The 24950-nt window shown below is 32.2% G+C and overlaps 1 protein-coding gene across 18 annotated transcripts in view; it reads right to left on the reverse strand.

Moving 5' to 3' along the window:
• LOC113398863 (muscle calcium channel subunit alpha-1-like) overlaps positions 1 to 24950 on the reverse strand; it is a 109450-nt gene that overhangs the window by 25955 nt on the left and 58545 nt on the right. For all 18 annotated transcript variants that reach the window (XR_010309688.1, XR_010309687.1, XM_064219127.1 and 15 more), the window contains exons 3-5: positions 6595 to 6824; positions 1976 to 2081; positions 402 to 541 (exon numbers count right to left, since the gene is read on the reverse strand). Coding sequence is in view for 16 of the 18 variants with exons in the window: in XM_064219127.1 (XP_064075197.1) it covers positions 402 to 541; positions 1976 to 2081; positions 6595 to 6818 (470 nt within the window). In the remaining 2 variants the exon portion in view is untranslated. The remainder of the gene's footprint in view (positions 1 to 401; positions 542 to 1975; positions 2082 to 6594; positions 6825 to 24950) is intronic.

Genomic DNA, 24950 nt, shown 5'->3' on the forward strand with positions numbered 1-24950 from the left:
CGTTGCTACTATTTTTTTCGATTTCTTTCTCAACTTTGACAGTCTATCAAGATATATCATTTTATTTTAACTATGAATACTTAAAGGTTTGATGTTATTTCATTTGTGAAATAAGTGACCACAGATTTTGTTTAGTTTCAAATCGGAATTCCGAAAAACTGGTGGTTTTATACAGTGCTAATAAGGAAATTACTTAAATAAAGTAGTCGCATGCATTGATTGTTTGATCACACTGACGGTAGACATTTAAAAAAATAGCGTGTAATAATACAAAAATAAACATGTCATAAATGTTTCTGAAAAGTTAAAAACATTTCAACAACATAATATTAAACAATCGTGAAACTTTATTTAAGTCTCAAAACAGTTTCCGAACGCTTGAAAATAATAATAATATTTACCCAATAACAACGATTGTGAAGTCGAGCAAATTCCAACCATTCCGAAGATATGAGCCAGGATGCATGACGAAGCCGTACGCAATGATCTTCATTACACATTCGCCCGTGAATATCACGAGAAATATGTATTCGATTTTTTCCTGTAAGATTAATAAAGTTTTAAATTATCTGACACGAATATAAAATAAAAAAAATATGTTACCCACTACACATACGGAGAAGCTTTTGTAATTATAAATACAACACAAAACGTTTCTTACTACGCATAGGCCCGAGCTTTACATTAGAGCCGAGATGGCCCAGTGGTTAGAACGCGTGCATCTTAACCGATGATTTGGGGTTCAAGCCCAGGCAGGCACCACTGAATTTTCATGTGCTTAATTTGTGTTTATAATACATCTCGTGCTCGGCGGTGAAGGAAAACATCGTGAGGAAACCTGCATGTGTCTAATTTCAACGAAATTCTGCCACATGTGTATTCCGCCAACCCGCATTGGAGCAGCGTGGTGGAATATGCTCCAAACCTTCTCCTCAAAGGGAGGCCTTTAGCCCAGGAGTGGGAAATTTACAGGCTGCTAATGCTAATGCTTACATTAGAGTGTTACAAAAAACATTGCTCTATAATTCGACCTTGAAACTGTACAACATTACGCGCTCAAATTCAAATTAACTAAATTTGTATTAATTATATATTGTAACAATATGTGTAAAAGTTATTACTCGTGTACCATATCGTTGGAACAAAATAAATATTAATTGCTCATCAAATCCATGCCTGGTGTTGAAATGGCTGAAGTAAATTTTTAGCAAAATGTAAATTACATTTTTTCATTTGCGTTAAATTGAATATATATTTTTTAATAATACAACAATATTACTACGTAAAAAGTTAACGTTAAATAATCAATAATTCTAGTTTATATTCTAATTAGCAAAAGTTTGTGTTCATATTGGCCCTTTTAGTACAGGATCACCGAATTCGTTTAAACATATTAAATTGTTTAACAATTGAAACTAAGCAGATTATACTAAAATAAATCATCCAAAATTAATACAAAAGTATAAAGAGATATTTGCGCACTCTTATTGTTTAAATTATTTATTTATGAATATAGGATAAAAAAAGGTACGTCCTCTAAGTACCTCTTTTATAAACAATGTTCGAATTATAAAAAAAAAAAATCATCATCACAAATCTTCACCTATTACTAGTGCATTCAACGTTATTAAATATTTGAATACAAAATTAATTTGCCTCTAAACATGATTAAATACGATAACAAGATTGGAACCAAAGTTGGAAGCTGAATACGCCAATTTGGACACAATTGCTGTCATGGTTTCTTATTTTTTTTCTATTGTTATTTTTTGTTTATATTAAGCAATACCTACTTTATTATTTACATATGTATAGATGTGAAAAATATTCGTGTCTTAAATAAATAAATATATTATGAAAGAATTACAAACATTACAAGATCAAAGTGGTTAAAGAGGAATATCAAGTTAGATCATAGATCAATCAAAGTTCCACATTAAGTAAATTATTCAAACAATATTTAATAACAACTTACCAAAACCCAGTTCGTGTAGTTTGAATCGCTTGCAGGATACGGAGTGTAGACGGCCAATGCTATACAGTTTGCAAAAATCGTTGTAAGTATCATCCATTCGAACGGTCTGGTCTTTGAGTTAAAGAATTATTTGACATGACAAAAACATTATTGTATGTAAAAGGACATATTTGTTTAAACTAGCATTTCTATGTAATCGTGTTGAACGCTCATTTTCGTGATCGATTCAATTAACGTAATCTTGTTAAGCGTTATCCAGGTGCTTAAATAATTTTCTCTCGTTTATAATACAGTTATTGTGTTCAAATATTTTTGTTTATCAATCTTTAATTACACGACTAGTACTTGGGAATTATAATTACAAATTTATCAATAGACCTGATCTAGATTTTTTTTAATCAGATTAAAATAAAAACAAATTTAAATTTAACTTCAAGCGTCAATAGCCTAACGGTTGAAGTGCTAGGGCTTGCCGTCCCCAACACATGCTTTAAATTTAAATGGAAGGTTAAATATGAATATGCCCTATACTGGGGAATTACAGTAGCATTTTTTTTAAAGAGTAGTAAATATATTTAAAAAATAATTTTGAAGAAGGTAATGTTATTTAAATGTGTCTCAGTCAACTGGTTAAATTAGTCTTTTAATTAAACGCCTAGATATTTTACTAAAGGGCGCCGTTCAACCAGTCTCCTGAATGACAGCGGCCAATACATCTTCTATTCATAGAATAGGGACTCTCATGTAAATAAAAATATTTATAATTTAGGTTGGAATATAATTATTTGGTTAAATACAAAATATTTATATTATCACAGCTATTTTGAGATAGGTTAGGTTAGGTAGACATTTAAAGCAAGGTACCTTATTCTATGAACGGAAGATGAATGTCATTCAGGCCGCTGGTTGAATAGAGCCCTTTAATAAAGTGGCTAGACATTTCATTGAATGGCTAATTGACGTAGTTGCCTGCGACATGTATAACAGATCATATTAAATATTTTTCGAAAGCAGGAAATAGGAATGAATATAGATCTTTATAAATTAATTTAGGCTTATCAAAAAAAGTCATTCCGATTGATATTCCTTCTGATATTTAATTAATACAATCCTGTAAGTTCATTTGGTATTATTGATTTTATAATGATTGATTTATGATGTAATTAAGATAAGATTCACTTATTATATTCAGTTTTATAATTACTAATAAAATGGTCATATCTCCGATCCAATTTTGTTATTATTCTAGTCAATTTATCTGATGATTAATGAGCCGGTAAGGCTTTGTGCAATCCTCTCTGTGTAGGTAACACTCTTCACATATCTTCAACGTAACACATTACTGCCAAACATCATTATGCACAAAGGACATAACATCTTAGGTCCCAAGGTTAGCGGTGCATTGAGGATATAAGAGATTGTTAATATTTCTTTCAACGACAATGTTTAGGCGGCATGTTTATCAGGAGGCCCATTTACCAGTCTGCCTATACTCTATTCCAAAAATAAGAGGAGAAAAGCCAAATAAACAAAATTGACAGCAAATTGACGCGATATCATTGGTCGAGAGCTTGAATAAAATCTATGATATTAAAAACTGTTATTGGAATTTTTGAAGTGAAATTAAATTGGAAATAAGTAGTTAAGTGTTATGTTATAAATAAAGATGTATTACTCATAAACTCTTAGTAATGCACAATATAGCTGAGTTATTAGCGAATCGCATGAAATATTATCTTTTTTCCTACTTCCATTGGAATAGGCTATACCTAATATAAATTAAATAAAAATTAAGAATGATATATTTATTTCTGCCTTTATTGTTATCAACAAAGTGTGTTTTTTTTAAATATTCAAACAGAACAATAGCGAATACCTACTTGCGGTATTTCCTGAAGGGCAATTTCCAAATGTTTGTGCCATTCATTCATACATACGTGGCGTTTTTTGGCTCGTTGCCAGAGTTTTTTACACGTTCTACGTCGTTTTGTTTATTTTTAAATTAAAGGGCGTTGTTCTTTGATATGTTAACTTGACTTGAGGGTTTTATGTTTATTTAGTGCGCGAGTTATTTGTGATCGATATGCAATCATTATAAAAACTATATTCTTTCAATGGTTTTATAGGTCGAATTTTATTTCGAATGGTTTATACCAATAAATTGCCGAGTACGAATGAATTCTATAAAACAAAGGATTCAACTTTTAAATAACTTCAAAGTATAAAATCTGTATTTACAAATCTTATTTCTTGAAATTAAGAGCGAAGCTTGGAATTTGAAAATTCAGATTTATCATATATATAGAGGAAAAGTTATGTTTTAGATTTTGGAATAATTTATTTTTCATAAAAACTATTTAAGTTAAAAACAATAACAGTTCACGGGTAAGATATTAAAAAAAAAAAAACGAAATAATGTTTAAAGAAAACCAGATCAAGAAGAGATACTTAAAAGTTATCACAAACCCGACAGGGTTTTCGTTTAAACGCTGACACGTCTATGATTTATCTGGCATAGACAATTAATCAAAAACGAACTAAAATAAACAAGTAACAAAGTCATGTTTATGTGTTACGTAAAATTATGTTTTAGTCGAATGTGCAACCTATTGTCGGATGAGTTATGATCAATCCAAATGATTACAAAAACCCGCAATTATTTATTTATTTGGCAAAAGTTTAGTCGAAAAGAATAAATTAGGATTGATAGCAGGAAGTAATAACACACTTGAGTTTGTTTGGAAATGGTAATAGATCAGAATGATATATCAATGGAAAAGTTATAAGCAACGGACGTTCATAATGGTAACAATCAAAATTCAGATTCCATAGATATTATTCGAACTATTTATATCACGTAGTGCGGCAGATTTAGGGAGTTCAATTTACAATTAGGTTACGGGACTGAAATAGATTTCAACCGTTGATGTACGGCATTTGTGTACAAGACGTTTTAACTTACGTAATAACGTATAGGTACAAAGTTATTTTAAAAATAAATAAACAATTTGAACATCTAAAGATGTGTAAACCTTCGCGATGATTGTTTGGCACGTGAGGAACAAAGCACTGACAACTGATTGGCATAGTCTGGCATAAAACTATCAACGAGGGAAATATACCTGCCTACATGTAAAATATTATAAAATATACTTAGGCATCACACAATCGACTCCCAGACAAAATGTTTCGTTTTAAGTTCATATTTCACAATTCATAGCATGGTCCAGTGAGTCGAACACGTAAATCATACCCAAAGGTTGGTCCAAGATCTTTAATCAATACTAAGTTTTTATGTACCTATGAGTAAATGGATTATTTTGAGCAGTAGCAGTTTAAGTATATAATATTGTATAGGCGAGTGCAAAATTGGTCTCACAATGGGATAGCTCGAAATCCTTTATGGACTTGTAAGGCTTTGGCCAGGAGCGAGTTAAACATTAAAATTAGTTTGTAATCGGCAAAAACAATTAAGATAAAGGTACGTCAGAACAATCAGCCGAATTAATAGCTTCCTTTTTGTTTAAGTTGTCTAAAAATTGTAGTTCTTAAAGTAAGTTAAGTTTGATAATATTTAAAAGATAATAATTTCAAATACAAATCTTTATCTTCGTAAATTATACGAATTTTATGATAATTGTAGATAATACCAGTAAATAGATAACAATGTTGCAAACATTTATCGATTAATTCTCTCGGGTCCTGACGACGACCTTCGTTGCTTTCTGCCAACCCGGAACTACAGATGAATTGAGCGGTCTAATCATGCTTGGATGGATTTGGCTTTGAGCCATCGGGACAGGTATTGCAATTTTTCAATAACATTGAAATAACAACAGCTGCTGTTAAGTGAACCTGATGAAGTCGAAAGTTCTACGTTGCATTATCGGGATATTTCCAAGTTATTTTTAATAGCTTAAATTATCTCATTGTAATATACATTTGTTTTTTTTTTATAAAATATGTATTCGGAGAGGTATCTGCACTACCTGACGTCTATAAGTGCTCATCACCGCTCATAGACATTGACTCTTTACGAATGGTTAATAATTCTTTCCTTTTTTATACAATTTTGTTTAGAGAACCAAGGTGTTATATGCCTTGTGCCTGTAGTTACCCTGGCTCACTCGCTATTTAAACAGTTACAGAATAATTAACAGCAACTCACTGATGCCACAAAAAAATAATACTAAGCATTGCTTTTTAGCGGAAGCTTGTAAGGTAAGTGAGTGGAACCTACTAAGATGTGCGCGGCGAATTAAACTTAATTTTTTCTCAAAAGAAGAAGAAACCTTAACCCAGTATTGCGAAATATATGTATATCTCCAGTAGAAAGGAAGAAGGTCTGAAGCGCCAAAATGTTGCTTTTGGGAAATGAGGATTTCTTACTTTAAATCTAATTTCCTTTAAGTACCGTTTTGGCAATTATATTTTCTTCTATTCCATTGACGATAAACATGCTGTTAATATACTTACTTTATAGTTTAATTTGTAACTTATTAAATATGGCACCTTTTAAAATTGTACGTATTGTATTAATGTCATAACGTCAAAATAATGGTATTTTTATGTCTCGAAACTTAAATTTTTAGGGCCACTAAAATACTTGCAAAGGATACTTCCATTCTACGATATCTATACACAATTTTCTTAGCGGATTCTTGAGGGTAAGGCAAAAGAGAGCTCTTTTCGGTCTCTCTTGCTGCACCTTCGGCCCTCGTCGAGCAGGCTTGCGTGGAGCTACGGGTACTGGTATAAGGGGCCCGGCATCTGGCGTGGGGTTTGCCGCTGGTGTGGTTGGAGTTGCTGCCACATCTTCGCCACCACCTTCTGTGGCATTCATTTTGATCTGAAAAAGATTGTGTGTATAAATTATTTGAGCTATTTCTTTTTTTTTTAATTCATGTAGGTTTTTTTATTTTTTTCTTATTCAAATTAAAATAGACAAATGTGCCAATTGATGATAATTGGTTACCAGTATAGACATTGGCGTTGGATCAATTGGTCAATCTTTTTGGCCGCCTAACAAAGATAAACAGTATCTATAAGCTAATACTAATATTAACACAGTGTCCCAACCTCTCAAGTTGAGTCAATGTTCACCAGGGTTCCACAACCACAATAAACTGGGGTTAGAAATAAATATAAATAAAAATGTTAAAAATGTTATAGTAGTATCTGACAAGTTAGGTCAGGGCTTTGGCTCAATACTAAAAAGTGAGATAAAAAATGTAGTCAATACATGCTCACCCGGGGCAACCTATCAGTACCAAATAAATAAGATAAGTTCTATGCATCTGGATTCCAATAATATAGTTGTATTAATGCATGGAGACAGCTTGTCTCTGAACAAAAATAATCTTATTAAGAATATAAAATTATTATGTGAAATTCAAAATCAAAAGAAATGCAAATTTATAATTAGTACATTTCCATATTCACATACCTTGACAGATGCACAGAATTTACATATTTATGACTTAAATGTATGTTTATACAATTTGACCCGACATTGTAGCAATGATTTTATGTTATTTGACATTAATAAATTCATATATAGATTTAAGTTGACAGGAGGTACTACGTACCTACCAATAAAATCCAGAAGACAAATTGGTAACCTAATTGCTTACAATATTAATAATTATTTTATGCCTAATGTTACCAAGGATCATATGCATAATAAAAATAACAATTTAATTTATATTAACACTGACAAAAGTAATTTAAATTGAATTTTAGGACAAAAGAGGTAGTCTCTGGCTCAAGTATTATTAATACTAATATTAATTTACCTAATAGTAATTTAACTTTGGATAAATTCCTAAATTTTAAAATTAGAAATAATCAAAACAATAATAATAGTAAACTTGTAAACCTGGTGCACCAAAACATTCAAGGAATGGCTGGAAAAGATTTAGAAATTGAGTTATTCATAAACAGTAATGCCATTGATATTTTATGTATAACAGAACATTGGCTTGTAAATTATCAGTTTATGTTTAATTTCAGTGGTCACCAGATGGCTAGTATGTTCAGTAGAAAAAAAGCTATACGTGGTGGCTCATTAATACTTATTAACAAAAATCTAAAATTTAAAGAACGTAAGGATGTTGTGAGCCTTTCTATTGAGCAGACTATTGAAATAGCCTGTGCAGAGCTTGAGCATGTCATTGTTGTATGCGTATACAGACCTCCTAGCGGGTTATATGAAGCATTTGAGAAAATATTGGAAAGTGCATTATTGAAATTATCTGGATCAAGTAAATATATTTTTATTTGTGGTGACTTTAACATAAACTTATTAGAAAACTATAGCACAAGTATTAGATTCAGATCATTATTATATTCATATAACCTCATTAACTTATTCTTAGAGCCAACTAGAATCACTGAATCCACTGCAACATGTATTGACAACATATTTACCAACTGTGTACCTAATCATAAATGTATTATAAATATGTTAAGTTCTGATCATTGTGGACAGTTGGCTTCATTTAATTCGCAAATAAAAAATAATGCTAAGGATTTAAAACAGACATTTGTTCCAATCAATTTGTATCGAATTGAGAAGTTCAGAAGTAATATCATGGCAAAGCTCTCATATTTACAATTAAATGATAATTCTAATGAGCTTTATAACAATTTTTTTAAATTAATTAAAACAGAATTTAATGCCACATTTACTTCCAAGATAGTCTATTCTAGGAATTTTCTTAAATTTAATGATTGGGCGACTGTCGGAATTCACAAGAGTAGGCAGAGGTTGTATGAACTTTATAGTGAAAGATCATACAACCGGTCTTTTTCATTTATCAGTTATGTTAGTGCCTACTCTAAACTGTTCAAACGTGTATGTCATACAGCTAAATCATTGCATATAAAAAAAAAAATTATTGACGCACCTGATAAAATTAAAATGACATGGAAAATTATTAATTGTGAAACTGGAAGAGTCAAAAATAACATCTCCGACTTTAGCTTATCTATTGACAACAATTTATTTTCCTCAGATCGGGATGTTGCAACTGTTTTTGAAAAATTTTTTGCTGACATTCCATTTTCGACTACTAACTCATTAAATTCCTCTCCTACCGTTGCTGAATCATTATTAAAAAACCACGTGGAAAAATGTAATATTAGCTTTAAATTTAATACAGTAAGTGTAAGTGATGTAATAAGTTCCTTCAGATCACTAGATATTAAGAAAACGGCCGATCTGTGGGGGATCTCTGTCAAGGTAGTCAATTCAATAATTGATGTAATCGCACCCTACCTTGTCACTATATTTAATAAATGTGTCCTTAGTGGCGTGTTTCCTGACCTCATGAAACATAGTAGAGTATTACCAATATTTAAGTCAGGTAGTACATCAGACCCCAACAACTATAGGCCCATCTCTGTACTACCAACTCTTAGCAAGATCTTTGAAAAGTTATTACTAAATCAAATGCTAGTACATTTTAACAATAACAAGTTGCTACACAAGAAACAATTTGGATTTACAAGGGGTCGCTCGACAACTGACGCTGGTGTTGAGCTCGTTAAAAATATTTACAGGGCCTGGGAGGAGTCACAGGATGCCTTAGGGATATTTTGTGATTTATCTAAGGCCTTTGATTGCGTGCAACACGAAACTTTGGTCAGGAAGCTACGTCATTATGGAATTAGGGACACTGCACTCAGTCTTCTGATTTCGTATCTGAGCAATCGGATTCAGAGGGTTGATGTAAATGGAAAGAGATCTCCCGGGTCTCCAGTTACTGTGGGGGTCCCTCAAGGATCAATTCTTGGACCATTCCTCTTCCTTGTTTATATAAATGACCTGCCACATCTCCTAGGTGATAAACTCGAGATAGTATTGTTTGCTGATGATACTTCTTTAATTTTTAAAAAAAAAAAAAGTCTTTCAATATATGACGATGTGAACAATACTCTCTCTGAAATAGTAAATTGGTTTAGTGTTAATAATTTAATGTTAAATAGTAAAAAGACTAAATGTATTAAATTCACTACTCCCAATGTAAGATGTGTCAAAACGAGTGTATGCTTAAACGGGGAAGCATTAGATGTTTTAGAATCAACAGAGTTCCTTGGTATGACAATAGACTCTAAGCTCCAATGGGGCCCCCATATAAATAAGTTGGCGAATAGACTCAGCTCTGCAGCCTATGCGGTAAAAAAAATTAGACTTTTGACTGATGTGGATACGGCTCGCCTTGTGTACTTCAGTTATTTCCACAGTATAATGTCGTATGGCATCCTACTCTGGGGTAATGCAGCTGACATTAATACTATTTTTGTACTGCAGAAGAGGGCTATTCGTGCAATTTATAACCTGGGCCCAAAAGATTCGTTAAGAGATAAATTTAAAGAAATTAAAATAATGACTGTCGCTTCTCAATTTGTTTTTGATAATGTTTTGTATGTACGCAAAAACATAAACGATTTTCCCAGAAATTGTGACGTACATTCTATTAACACTAGGAACAAGAATAAACTTGTTACTCCAAGTACCCGATTACACAGGGTTAGTAACTCTTTTTTGGGGCAATGTATACGTTTTTACAACAGGATCCCAGAAAACGTTCAAAATTATTCAATTATAAAATTCAAAAGAATCGTTAAAGAGCGTTTGTGTGCTAAAGGATATTACAACACTAATGACTTTTTAGTTGACTGCACACCTTGGGAATGAAATGATCGCCTCCAGGCTGTTTCAAATAACTAAAATATAATAATTATTGTACATGCAAAATGAAAAAAAAAAAAAATATCCCGCTGAGTTTCTTTCGCCGGTTCTTCTCAGGTCCGAGGTGCTAAATTCCGAACCGGTGGTAGATTTTTGACAATCAATAAGCAAGTGTAAACACTTCTATATTGAATAAAGATTTTTGATTTGATTTGATTTGATATAAAATATCTCAAACTAAGTTATGTGGCAATTGTTCTGCCAATGTGTTACCAACCATAATACATACATTAACAGCTTTATTTATAAAAGTAACGTATGCTAAAAATTTTCATTGGAATAATAATAATTATAACCCTTAACCTCTCCTGAATCGCCTCTGTTTGATAAGAGAGCATTAAAATTAATCTTTGTAAATGTCAAAAAGATTTTGATTAAATCGTATTTTTTATGATGATAGCATTAGCACGTTTAATCAAAGACAAACGAAAGAATCAACTGTATGTTTTAGTGTTTTCTTTTCTGCTCGTAAAAGTCTACTCGAATAATGTATATTTTGATTTTATTCGATGGAGTCCCCTTTTTGGACTCTACAAATATAATGCATTTAATGTAAGGACTGTACAAAAGTGTTCATAAGAGCCTACTTAAATACTAGTTATATGATTTGGTTCCTTTACGACAAGATCGTTAAAGTGTCAACATTTGATTGAAGTTAAAACTTTTTTATTACAATGTCAATTGACAATGGCATTTGCCAAATGTTAAAACAAGTTCGATGTTAGCTTTGATTTGTAATGTTCTTTAAATATAAATGTATCTGCTAACGTAATTCAAAGAAAAACAATACGAATCCTCGATTAACAATTTCATTGAGCAGTTTCAATACAGACCGAGATCAAACGGACGAATTCATAGTGAATGTTTAAAGTTGTGTCGTAAAAAAAGGGATAGATCTCTATATTTTAAATTTTTCGGTGTCCTCCCGACGACGGTATTGATATGGATTTTTTCTTATGTTACAGGTATGCGGACGGGAACCCGATGGTTAGTGAAAAATCAAAACATACTTTATTCAAGTAGGCTGTCACAAGCACTTTTGAATCGTCATTTAACAAACCATATAAAGTGAAGTTGCCACCGGTTCGGAATGCAGATTCTACCGAGAAAAACCGGCGAGAAATTCAGTAGTCTTCAACATTTATTTTTCAACATTTAAAAATACAAAGTTATGTTAGTTAAATACAATTATATATGTATATAATTCATCATGCCTGGTATTCAACAAGTATTAGCTCCACGCTTTTTTATCATCTATATAATCTTGTATTGAATAATATGCCTTCTTTGCCAATGTTTTTTGTACAAATGATTTGAATTTATGAATAAATCTATGTACGGTACTACCGGACAAACATTTGTTCAATTGTTTGAATATTGAAAATAAAAGTTACTAACTTTTACTTTCAATATTCAAACAGGCAAATTAGTCGCTTGATAGTAATTGGTTACCAACATTGGCGTTGTAAGAAATATTAACTATTCCTTACATCACACCAATGCGCCAACTTTGGGAGCTAAGATATTATGTCCCTTCATCATCATCATCATCATCCTCCCCTTATCCCAATTTTACTTGGGATCGGCGCAGCATGTCTTCTTCCATACTTCTCTGTCGGATGTCATCTCACAAGTAACATTATTTCTAACCATATCGTCTTTCACACAATTCATCCATCGTTTCTTTGGTCGTCCCCTACCTCTATACCCATCCACATCCATTCTCACTCACCAATCAAACCAGAACGCAACAGTACGAACGGTAAGTATAGTTGTTTGGCGGTATTATATATGCGGTACCACCCAGACGGGTGCACAAAGCCTAACCACCAAGTAAATGTCTTCAATATAATTTACAATAGCTACGATTCGATATACAAATTATTGTTGGAAAGTCTGGTAAGTATACCAGCCTTTCCAACAATAATTTGTATTATTATACATTACAGTGAAGCAGATCTATCTCACATAAATTTCAAATTTCAATAAAAATTTGCCACTTGTGAATCCTAGACCTAAGTCTAACATTGGCCTTGACTGTAACCACTTTATTTATTGCTAGGCAATAAAATCCTGTATTTTTATCAAGGTATCAACGGGCCTTAGATATTAGGTTTACAGAACACAAATATGCTTCGGTAGAGTGTGTATCACGTAACAATAAAAAATATACATATGTATTTATTTCTAAATGAGTATAACGTTGTTAAATAAACTGTTTATCTTTTGTTTATAAAGTATACATAAATTAACCTCGGCCGTAGGGAATTCTATAACTCATCTTGTATAAATATACTGCAACGTTATTCTGTGAATAAAAACTAGGCACTCGACATTTAAATCGATAGTAAAACTTTGAAGACCGCTTTCGCTTTTTTATGCTTATGTACTCTAAGAATTGTATTAATGTAAACATAATTGTATTGAGATTTATTAATAATAATTATACGATGATTAATAAGTGTATCAAACTATAAATATTGTGTATTCAAGGGAAGTAAGGGTTGATTAATATTTCTTTTGGCGCCAATGGCGTTTATGAACAGATGAGGAGATCAGGAAATCAAAATATACTTCATTCAAGTAGGCGGCTTTTAAAAGCATTTTTTTATCGTTATTTTACAGAACTGTGTTAAAAGTGAAGCTACCACCGGTTCGCAATGTAAATTTTACCGAGAAGAATCGGCAAGAAACTCAGTAGTTACTCTTTTCCAACATTCGCATATTCGTTGAATACAATTATATATTATATGTCCTGACTGAAAATCAACGAATAGCGGTTCCACGCTTTTGTATAATTTATATAATCCTGTGTTGAATAATATGCCTTATTTTTTTTATTTTTTTTTTGACAAATTATTTGAATTTATTATAGAAACGAAAAGCTTGCCCTAAGAATGATATATTGACTTTGCGCAATCGGAAACTTAGCGTTATAAGATCCGTTTGCCAGTGCGCCTATTTTACACACAGTTGGAAGGAAGTTACTTTCGCAATATATTACATATTAAATAACAGCCACAACAAAATATATTGACGTTTGAGAATATTTCAATACCAAAATATGAAATTGTTATTAAATATATCATATGAATTAAAACGAGAACAAATAATACTTTAAAGATTATTATATGAAACCGTATTTAATAGAACGAAAGATGGGGAAGCGTCGCCTTCCTTACATGACGATTTTCGTCTCTTCAGTACTGCAAGCCCAGTAAAAATTCGTTTAAAAACAAAGGCTGTACAGAACAGGTCCTTTGTCCAGCAATAATAAGAGATGGATTATGTTTGTTTATTTCACGATGCTGTTACGGAGAAAAAGCCGATATTTAAGACGACGCCTCACTGTATTCGAATACGGTTCGTAAAATGAAGTGTATTAAACATAGCACTCTAATTATTATTGCTGTTCATAAAATATGTATTTGTAATGTTTATTTTAGATCTCGCAGCCTTGATGTGATCGTTAGTTTTATTTCTGGTCAGATACATACGATGGACGGTATTGTCCAGTGGAAAATACATTATATATTTAACCGATGATTTCGGATTCAACTCCGGCGAACTTTGATGATTTTTCCAATTAGTTATGTTTATGTGTAAATGACATAACAATTGAAATTATTATTATATAACATAGTAATTATTTTTAAATTAATAAAGTTGTTCGACATAGACCCTAGTCTTATACTTTTATATATATTTCGGCGTACTAAAGATATAGTTAATTGAACTACTTTTAATGATTTGGTATATTCATAACACGATCCAGTGAAAGATGCAGAGGACCTAAGTCGTTTGTAGCTTTATATAATATGTGTGTTTTTTATGTGAGGTGGCAAACGAGCAGGAGGCTCACCTGATGGAAAGTGACTACCACCGCCCATGGACATCTGCAACACCGGGGGACAAGTGCGTTGCCCGCCTTTAAGGAAGGAATATATATTGTTCAATAAATGGACTATCTAACGTAAAAATATTTTTCAAATCATACTGTTTGATTATGAGATTATCGCTTTTAAACAAACAAACTCTTCAACTTGATATAATACCGTTTTTTCAAAGTATTTTCAATACTGTACCAAAAATGTTTTGAAAATAAATTCCAAAAAATTATAAAATTCATAAATAAGCTTAATAACCTAATGCAAATTGGCCCTTCCATACAGGAATTTTAAATCATCTTGTTTATTAAATTAAATATGATGTTACCATCGGTTCGGTTAAGGACTAACAAGAAACTCACTATTTACCCAAAATTAAATTTACATGAATTTAATAAATCAAAATGAGTCATTACACATAATAATGAATTAATAATTTTAAAACTATACCCTGTACAAGATAGCTTGATCTTTCAAGATAGCTGGATGAGGGAAGCAGAGGAACGAGCAACGTGGCCCGCTCTAGGGGAGGCCTATGTCCAGCAGTGGACAGCAGCAGGCTGATGATAATATAACTTGAACAGATACCCTGTTCCAATACCCGATCGGAAAATAAAATACCAGACCTGAGAAGACCCGGCGAAGGAAACTCAGCGAGTTTGATTTTTTTTGTCAATTTTAGATTATTTGCGTATATTTTATATACGATAGAAAGATAAAGGAGGCGATCGTTTCATTCTTAAGGTATGTATTTATAAAGTAAGGTGTCAACCATGAACTCCTAATTGTATGATGACCCTTTGTACAGCGTTCAATTAAATATATTTTTAAATTTGCTACAGAATCATATTGAATGTTTTCTAGGATCCTGTTGTATACAAAATTAATGTATTATCCTGAATGAATGTCAACAAATGATCCAATTTTTTTTCTTTTATTACGTTGTAGTGCTGTACTCATAAAACGCAGCAATAACATGAGCCTCGGGAAAGGGCTTTTGTAAGATCAAATTACTTCGTTACAATGTACTTTGAGATATTTTAATGAAGTATTCTGTGTCGCGATCTGTATATCGCTAATGATTGTTACATAAGGGCCTCATTGTTGAAATCTTGAATACATCGAGAAATCTTTTATTGTCGTTATTAAAAGATTTCTTGGTATATTCAACCTTTTTCGGCGAAAGGCACAAAGAGTTTTTAGGTTACATAATTTTTTACTGTATTGGATGGCTATTTCGTATGGCTGAAGATCACGATGTACTGGCTTTAAACCCTGATTCTGAACAGTAAAACGTTATTAGGTTTTTCTTTGAAGAAATTCTCATTGGCAACCCGAAGATTAAAAGTTTTAGTGTTACCTCTCCGGTGTCAGCTAAGGCCGTTGGTCTGTCTAGTGACTAAACTCTATCCAGTCCTGTCGAATTGTTGTCTCATCTGATGAGAGTGAAGGAATAGAGAGTGCACTGGGGAATTACCGCCGTGAGTAAATCGGTCACCAGGATATCATCATACTTTTTTTAATCTAGTCTATCAATACTGAATTTCGTGTGAAATCAAGTTGATTGTATTATACATATGTATATTTTAAGAAAAAAAAACATTGCATGTATGTTTTCTTGTACAGTCAGAGTAAGAAAACCTTCGTCAGTTTTCAAATTCATTCCTTTAACAAGTCGTACACTCTTAGTACCTTTTGAAACTGAAGCACTAAACAGACAACTGCGTATAAAATTAAACTAACATAGGATGATAACTTGGTTCAAAATAGTGTTTGTTATTGTCATCCCGATTGAAGGCTTCTTATTATTATTATAGCTTTTAAACGCTCTTATACTTTTTGCTAGATACGCCTTATAATGACATTGCGACGCAATACGTCATACTCAATCGGTAAAGCAGGTTATCGCTCATAGTGAGCACACGAAAATAGATCTTAAGGTGACGAACCTTTTCTTACCCCGACTGTACAATCCACATTATACGTTCACCGACATAACCCGTACTGGTAATCAAATAAATGTAACTTTGACTTATTTTGGTCAATATTATCTGTTAGGCAATATGCACTTAAAACCTGAACTATCTTGAATTGAATAATATAAATTACAAATTAATAAATCAATTCCAAACATACACATCCCTAATTTATTTGAAAGTATGCCTATCCTAAATAAAAATTCCATACGCTAACACATTTTAAAAAAAAGTCGTATAGGTACACGACTGGCAAATGGGCCACCTGATGGTAAGTGGTCAATACGCAATCATCAATCGTATCATCAATGCGCCACCAATTTTGGTAACGGTATGTCGTTATGTAAGTTGTTATGTCCCCTGTACCTTCCGCGGTAGCACGTAAAAGCGATCCAGTGGCGCCCGCGGAAGAGACGCATAGCGTACCGCTGGATTTTTAGTGGGTATTCCATTGTACCGGAGTTCATACGGCGTTCTGGGCACCAGCGAGACCCATATATATCCACTTCTACGTGGGAGAAACGCGTTACGCTTTTTTCAGCGAGATTAAAAAAAAAAGTGGTAACATTCAAATCGGAACATGGCAATATTAACTATTGTTGTTTGAAGGTAGAATACATGGTAAATGGTACCTAACCAGACGGGTTTGCAAAGTCCTACCATCAAGTATATAGTTTTATCGATCTTAGTTAGTAAAAATTATAATAATTGTTATAAATAGTAGCATATGAGGTCAACTTTGATTTCCCGTTTTATTTGCAAAACGTCATTAATCAACGCTCAAATGGCCGCCGCTGTAAGCGGAATGCCATTAATATCACAATTCCTATCAATCATACAAATTACTAATACTAGAGCTGTACCTAATGTGGCTCAAGTATATCAACTAGTTATCCAGAATATTTATTTAAATTAACGGTTCTAGATATAAATGTTGTTTATGGATATGTTTAATAACATCGTGTTTTTTCGTTCAAATGTCAAATCTAATTTGACAGAATTATTTCTGCTTCTGACATTGACATTGACAAACACTGATTTCTCTCGGTTTAATAAAACGTTTAAATAAGGCAAAATGCTATTTTATGGTAATACTAAACTTATACGGCTTCCGATTTCGCAAAGTTGGTAAATCCTTTGGGATCCTTCGAGGCAAGGAATTTGTTTATATATTAAATTTTACTTAATATTAAACTTTTTCCAATGAATAAATTTAAATTGAATTTATACGGAATTAATAATGAGTGGTGTTAGTATACGTTCAAGTAGGAAGTTTTAAATCTGTAATATCTTCGAAAATATTTATTTAAATTACATGCTGTACAAGGTCATATTGTTCTATATTTAATGGTCAATGTATTTAAGGTACTTAATTGCATAAGGATTTATGCTGTATTGCTTAAAATCGCTTCGAATATAAGCCATTATTTCTCGTAGAAAGTACTGGATAAAAAATAGTTATTGTGGGTTATCCCTAAGAGAAAGACATATACCATCACGGACTTTTTTGAAGACCTTTTTAAGGTGTACAATACTGTACTACATTATTTTGATCTATCTCGTAGGGTTGAGCCAGCATTTGCAATGTAAGCGCAAGAAACGTGTTTGTTTACGACATCACTTTAGAAACCTCTAAAATGATCAGTGTTTCTCCACTTTATTGTGCATGTATTATACATATAAACCTTCCTCTTAAATCAGTTTATCTATTTAAAAAGACCGCATCGAAATCCGTTGTGTAATTTTAAAGATCTAAGCAAACATAGGGACAGACAGCGGTAAGCGACTTTGTTTTATACTATATCATAATGATGATGATGTAGGTAGTTAGATGTCAAATAGGCCTAAAAGCAAATCCTGATACCTACTTATATTATATTTCTTGTGCGCTTGTACTTACACCAGCTCACCCTTTGAAGACAAAAACAGTAATATACCATATTATTACTGGCTATAAAATAAATGAGTGTGTGGTACCTACCCTACAACCAGTCACAACGTCAATAAACATATATCACTTGTCCGGTTAATTTAAAGTGACTGGCGTTTTAACGTTCTTTATTATTAAAACAAGTGTTGCTTTGGAAGGGCCATCTATTTTTGTCCGAAAACTTTAATTATTAGTTCTTGCGTGTCTAAGGTTCGTTTACACGGAACATTTGACTGCGATGTTTAGGGGTAAATAATGCTGCAAGCATAAAAAAAGATTATCTGTTGTATTTTGTTTTAGAAACGACTAGGCATTTTCTTTAAATAAAAAAATATATTATATAATTCTTTCTACTGAAGTTTTTTTTTTACTGTACTTTTGTTAGATAGCTAAAGAGAGATTTTAGTAAAAAAATTGTTTTAGGTGTGTAAAATTATTTATACAACCATTTGATTGAGTTAGATAAATAAATGTTTTTTTAAAATGAGTTATTTGGTAAAAAATAACAAACAAAGACAAAAACAAAGAGGACATGAATGTAAATAAAGTTACCTAACTAGATAATAAAATAAGAAATAATATTTTTCTACTAACAATATGTATATATATTTATTATGATATAGGTAGGCGGACGCCAAGAAGAAATATTAATCATTCCTTACATCACTTATTCGCCACCAACCCTTTTTTATTTTATTTTAGATTTTTTTGTTCATGTTATCTACACAGTCTTTTTGTCCATAAAATCAATTATCTTTATACAGTGAAATTTGTACACCCTTAAAGGAAATCAACGAATACTTATTCCACGATTCTATTATTATCTATTTATTCTTGTAATGTGTACAGAACCTATCTATCAATAGTTTTCCTGTGAGGAAACTTGGTGACATACAATGCTTTCTTAATTTTCAGAAAATGGCCTAAATTATTTTCCATGTTAGTAATATTGTTGTAAACATATTCTTACGCAACCGTCAGTATGACCACTACGCCAAAAACGTCCCGAAGGGAATACCGAGTTCCAAGGTCATAAATATACCAGACAGCTCTTTTTATACGAAAACAATTTTAATGTATGTATCGCAAAGTATATGAAAATAACTAAAATAAACTAATCAAGCAGTATTATACTATATTTATAACTGGAAGAAGTCATCAGAAATATATATATATATATATATATATATTAGTAATGGCAAGACTGGAGTTTACAAAAAGGTTTAATGCCCTTGTGTCAACGTCACAGTACAAAAATAGAAGAAATGTGATTTATTATCTGTTTATCGCACTGTCACTTTTTGGCGGGAACATCTGCCGCACTTCTTCATAAACGTCATAGAGTCGGACGGAATTAATTGAAATAATATAAGATAATGTATGAAACCGCAATAACAAAAACCATAAACAAGAAACAACAGATAATGTAGTGATTTCAATATTAAATATATAATGTTACAGAATATTAAAAATTATTAGATATTAAGAAAATGTATTGTTAAATATTTTTTTAGTATTATGTCAAGTTTATTTGAATTTTAAAAGTATAAGTGTATTTAGATTTTATATTTTATTATTGAAAGGCATAAAATAAACGATTTTAAAATCAAATTACCTTCTTTTTAACTTATGGTAACATTCTGTCCACAATAAATTCAATTCAATGTCACTCTTAGTTTAATTTGAGGTCCAGAATGTTTGACTGACTTTTGACTATGAGAGGTATTTAATTTGTATAAGCGTGGAGTACTTGTTGTCATTCCGGCAGGATATAATAAATTTAATTATATTTAACTGTCATAACTTTGGATCTCAAATATTGAAAAAGAGTAACTACTGAGTTTCTTGTCGGATCTTCTCGGTAGAATCTACATTAGGAATCGGGGGTAGCTTTACATTTATTACAATTTGCTTGTAAGGCCTGCTTGAATAAAGTTTATTTTGCTTTTTGATTTGATTTTGTTTAGTTACTAATCTTGGTATCGTGATCTTGACCCCGTGGGCTATTGTCATTTCCACTCCTAACTCAAATTATAAGCTTAAAAGGAGGGTTAAATAGGAATAATACTAATTCTTTAATTAATTTGGGGCTACCTATCTTTTTAAATTTAAAAAATAAAATAGACTATTTTTGAGACAAGCCTAAAATTCATGTTCTTCTAATAAATAATTTAGAACTTTCAGAAGTGCATTCGAATCATCCAGACTTATGCTATTTCCAGGATTCAGACTTCGAATTTGGACCTCATGATCTCTAGCACTATAAGCTAACCAAAAGCCCAACACAGTTACATCAAAATATATTTACCAATGTCGACACGATATATTTAAGACACTATGTAAGGCAGTCAAATAAATTTTGATCATCGTTAAATTCGAACATCTATTTGCAATAAAAATGCTTTATGTGAAACGTTATAAGTAATATATTTTATCTTTCCGATGGTCTATTTGAATATGATACGATATAATTTACGATAGTTTTCAATCCGTGTAAACCGGATGTACTCAAACAAATGGATACATTCCACCCACCTGATTCCATTGTGAAACTTGAACATTTGAATTTTACAAACGTTTAAATAAGTGTTTAGAATACAATAATAAAAACGACCGGATTGCACAACTTATTCTGAGCAATTTGAGTTCGTTTTAAAAGTACGTTTCCAATGTTTTGATTTATAGTTTTTAATACACGATTGTATGCAATTACGCCCTCGTAGGAAGATTTTGGTTAGTCAATATTAAAATATACTTTTTCAAACAGGCTTTTACTGTATCGTCATTTTACAAGATTATATTACTAACTAACTAGTGACCCGCCCCGGTGTCGCACGGGTTCAAGTAATTAATAAAGATAATTACATTTATAAATTTAATTCATACCTTATAGCACTTTATTATAGCACTGGATTATTAGTACCTGAGATTATTCTCTACATATAATTAAGCAAATTCTACTTCTTAATAATATTAGTATAGATTTAAAGTTATATAGAGAACCGGTAATAAACTAAGTAATTACCTTATTCCACCACTCCAACAGTCGAATTAATAAAAGAGATTTTGAACCCAGAATTTTGGGATCCATGGCTATATATCAAGCCACTAGACCAACGAGGCAGCCCCAGTGAATAAATATATATATGCAAATTTATCAAAAACATCCGCAGGTACCATGGAGCTCCAAAATTATAAAAATATCAGTTGAAATGAAAACAGTTTCAATATACAAATAAATAATAAATCACATACATACATTACTCTGATCCCAATGTAAGTAGCTAAAGCACTTGTGTTATGGAAAATCAGAAGTAACGACGGGACCACATACACCCAGACGCAAGACAACATAGAAAACTAATGAACTTTTTCTACATCGACTCGGCCGGGAATCGAACCCGGGACCTTGGAGTGGCGTACCCATGAAAACAGGTGTACACACTACTCGACCACGGAGGTCGTCATTATTGTATTATAGAAGAAAATAATAAACATAATTCATTAAAATATAAGAGAATGAAAAATAAAGTTCGATAAAGCGTACGTGGGTACTAACTTTATGTTCAATGAAAATCTATAAGATCTAGCTCAATGAGTCATACAGCCTGGTGACCGCCTACGATCTGAAGAGTTACATTACCTGATGACGTAGGTCCACTATTTACTAGTAATATGGAACCTTCATTGTTTAACGTAATTAACGTTGATCTAATTGTTGAACTTGTAGACGAATAATAATTTAAAAAGGTCTTTTTTAAAGAAATTTGGCCGGCATTGTAAAATCCAACTTATTTGGAGATTTCTTGATACTAATTGTAATTTCATGAAATTTCGTTTATTTTTGCAACACGTTACATCGTCATAATGAAAGTTTTCGTTTTTATTATAGAGGTAGTAAGGCGAATGAGCCACCTGATGGCGAGTGGTCACCATCGCATATTAGCGTCGTAAGAAGAACATCGCTAATTCGCCACCGAACTTTGAACATTTTCCATCAAAATGTAGTGACGCAGCTTCATAGGATAAGTTCTTAAGGAGTGTAGGCCTTTGTCCAACCATTGGATATTTTATCGTTACTGGCTATAGTCCTTTTATATACCTTACAATCATATCGTTATTTTTATCTTCTAGGCTGACAAGGTAGTTACTTAGCAGCAGTTAGATTACTAAATATATGAAGAAAAAGGGATATTAAGAATTGCCAGTATTTTAATGTAAAAACATTTCAGAGTTTAATTATCAAGCGGCGTCATCGCTTCATTACTCGGTCGAGTTACATAGAATTTCACTGTAGGAAGCAGTGTAAATACACTTTGGAGTTCTATGCGCCATTCTATTGTTGATCAGTGACGTCAGTGCTCTGACGAAACTTAGTATTTCTTTAGAAGATTTTGCATGAGTTTCTTCGCGTATATTATGTGATTATGGCGAATTTTTTTTTTGACGCAGGACAAATTCTAAGAATTATTCCTGCAAAACCATTGGAATAATTTTTTAGACTTGCATTGTCATTCAATCCTGGGCTGTGTTCCAATTTCAAATCAACTCAACAGGATTAGTAAAAAAGCAATTACACAATTCCAATTTTACAGAAAATGCCCAAAGCGAGTTAATGAGCAAGTGGTAAAGAGTCGGTCAATATAGGGTCATAATAATACGGATTAAAGAGGCCGCGGTATCATTTTCACATTTTATATGTAAAATTCTTTACAGAAAATCACAATATGTTTTATGGGCTCGACTCTACATTCGAATCCAAGAGCAAAGATTTTATGTTCAAATGCTTTATAATCTACTGCCATTAGACCAATGACATAGTGGCAGGGGAGACTTCGCGTAAGTCCGTCCGAGTACTACCCACATATTCCACTACAAACAAGTAGACTTTGTAGTGTTGTGATTTGAAGGGTGAGCGAGCCGCAGATCCAAGGGACATAACATCTTAGTTCCCAAGATTGATGGCGCATTGATAATATTTCTTATAGGCTTGATTTTCATTACAAAAGTCAACCATCAAGGAAACATTCGCATACGATCATAAACTGCTGATTTATTATTCAATATGCGGATGCTCAAATCCGAATATGATGCGAATATCTGTAATTCCGGTATGCTCCTGTTATATCGAAACATCATGAAATGGACATGTTCTTTTAATCATTTTAAAAAAAGGAGGATCTTATTAATTCGTCTTTATATATTTCTTATGTATCTCTATATCTATGTATAACCTACGTAAGTATTTCTTATTCTTATGTAGGTTATAAGATGGGTTCTGTATAGCGCAACGATGGGCCTATGACTCCAAAAAATTGGAAATTTTTGGAAAATAATATTTCTTTTTATTTTTGCAAAACTTTCATTTCATTAGACTGAGACCATTCAATGTGATCGACAACAAGTTTGTTTTAATTTAAAAAAAAATTATGGATAAAGACATAATATATATTTATTATTAGTTTAGGGCACCCTATTATATTTTTATTAGATATGTAGATATCTATATTTTAATATAAAAAAGAGCCTTACAGTTGTCGCAAATGATGTGTAGCATTTGACCTCTCACCATGGTAATCAAAAATATTAACCATACTCTCGGAAATTGGTTGGTACCATCTGTTAGGCAGCTCATTGGGCACCGCGTGCGCCTATTGGTCAAATCAAACTGCACCTCCTTCCCCGCCTTTCTGTTAAACCCTTCCGTCCCTTTTCACAAAACCATTCCTATATATTGTTGGAAAGAGAGATATGTCAAACATCACAATGTGTACGTCTCGGAACGTCCCACAGATGAGACATCGAAATTGATGGTTATTGAAATAATTTATAATTAAGCAAAATCCTAATAAATTTACTATTTTATTGAGTAAATAAATGAAAACATAAGATTACGTTTAATAAAAAGATAAATATATCTTATTGTTATAATAATATTGTATAGTATACGTACTACGTACACAAGGGAGCAGAACGCAGAGGCAGAAAGTGGGCAGGACGGCATAAAATAGTCTATTGCCGTTTGCCGTCACGGTATACGAGTCGGTCTTACTCTCAAGGCACAGATGATACACGTCGACAATAATTTCATAAAACTAGAGTTATCAGCTTTACAGAACTGACCCCAAAGATTCTCGAGCACTTAATCATCGTTTGTGTCATTTTTCAAGGTCGATGCCAAATATACGAAGTGTGATAATTTTAGGACGTATTGTATGGAGTCGTAAGTAGGTTAGTGTCGAGTTTTTTACTATCCACGAGTGCACTAACTTGCAGTACTTCTTTATGTTATTTTTATGACCATTTTATGTGAGGAATAAAGCAGCACTTACGTAACAGAAGTCTGAAAGCTTGAACGCATTTCAGCGTATAGCGAGAATCCCTGTGATTCATTACAGAAATCAGAGAAAGATATGATGTATTTCTT

The sequence above is a fragment of the Vanessa tameamea genome, chromosome 26 (assembly GCF_037043105.1).
Source record: "Vanessa tameamea isolate UH-Manoa-2023 chromosome 26, ilVanTame1 primary haplotype, whole genome shotgun sequence".
Lineage (NCBI taxonomy): Eukaryota > Metazoa > Arthropoda > Insecta > Lepidoptera > Nymphalidae > Vanessa > Vanessa tameamea.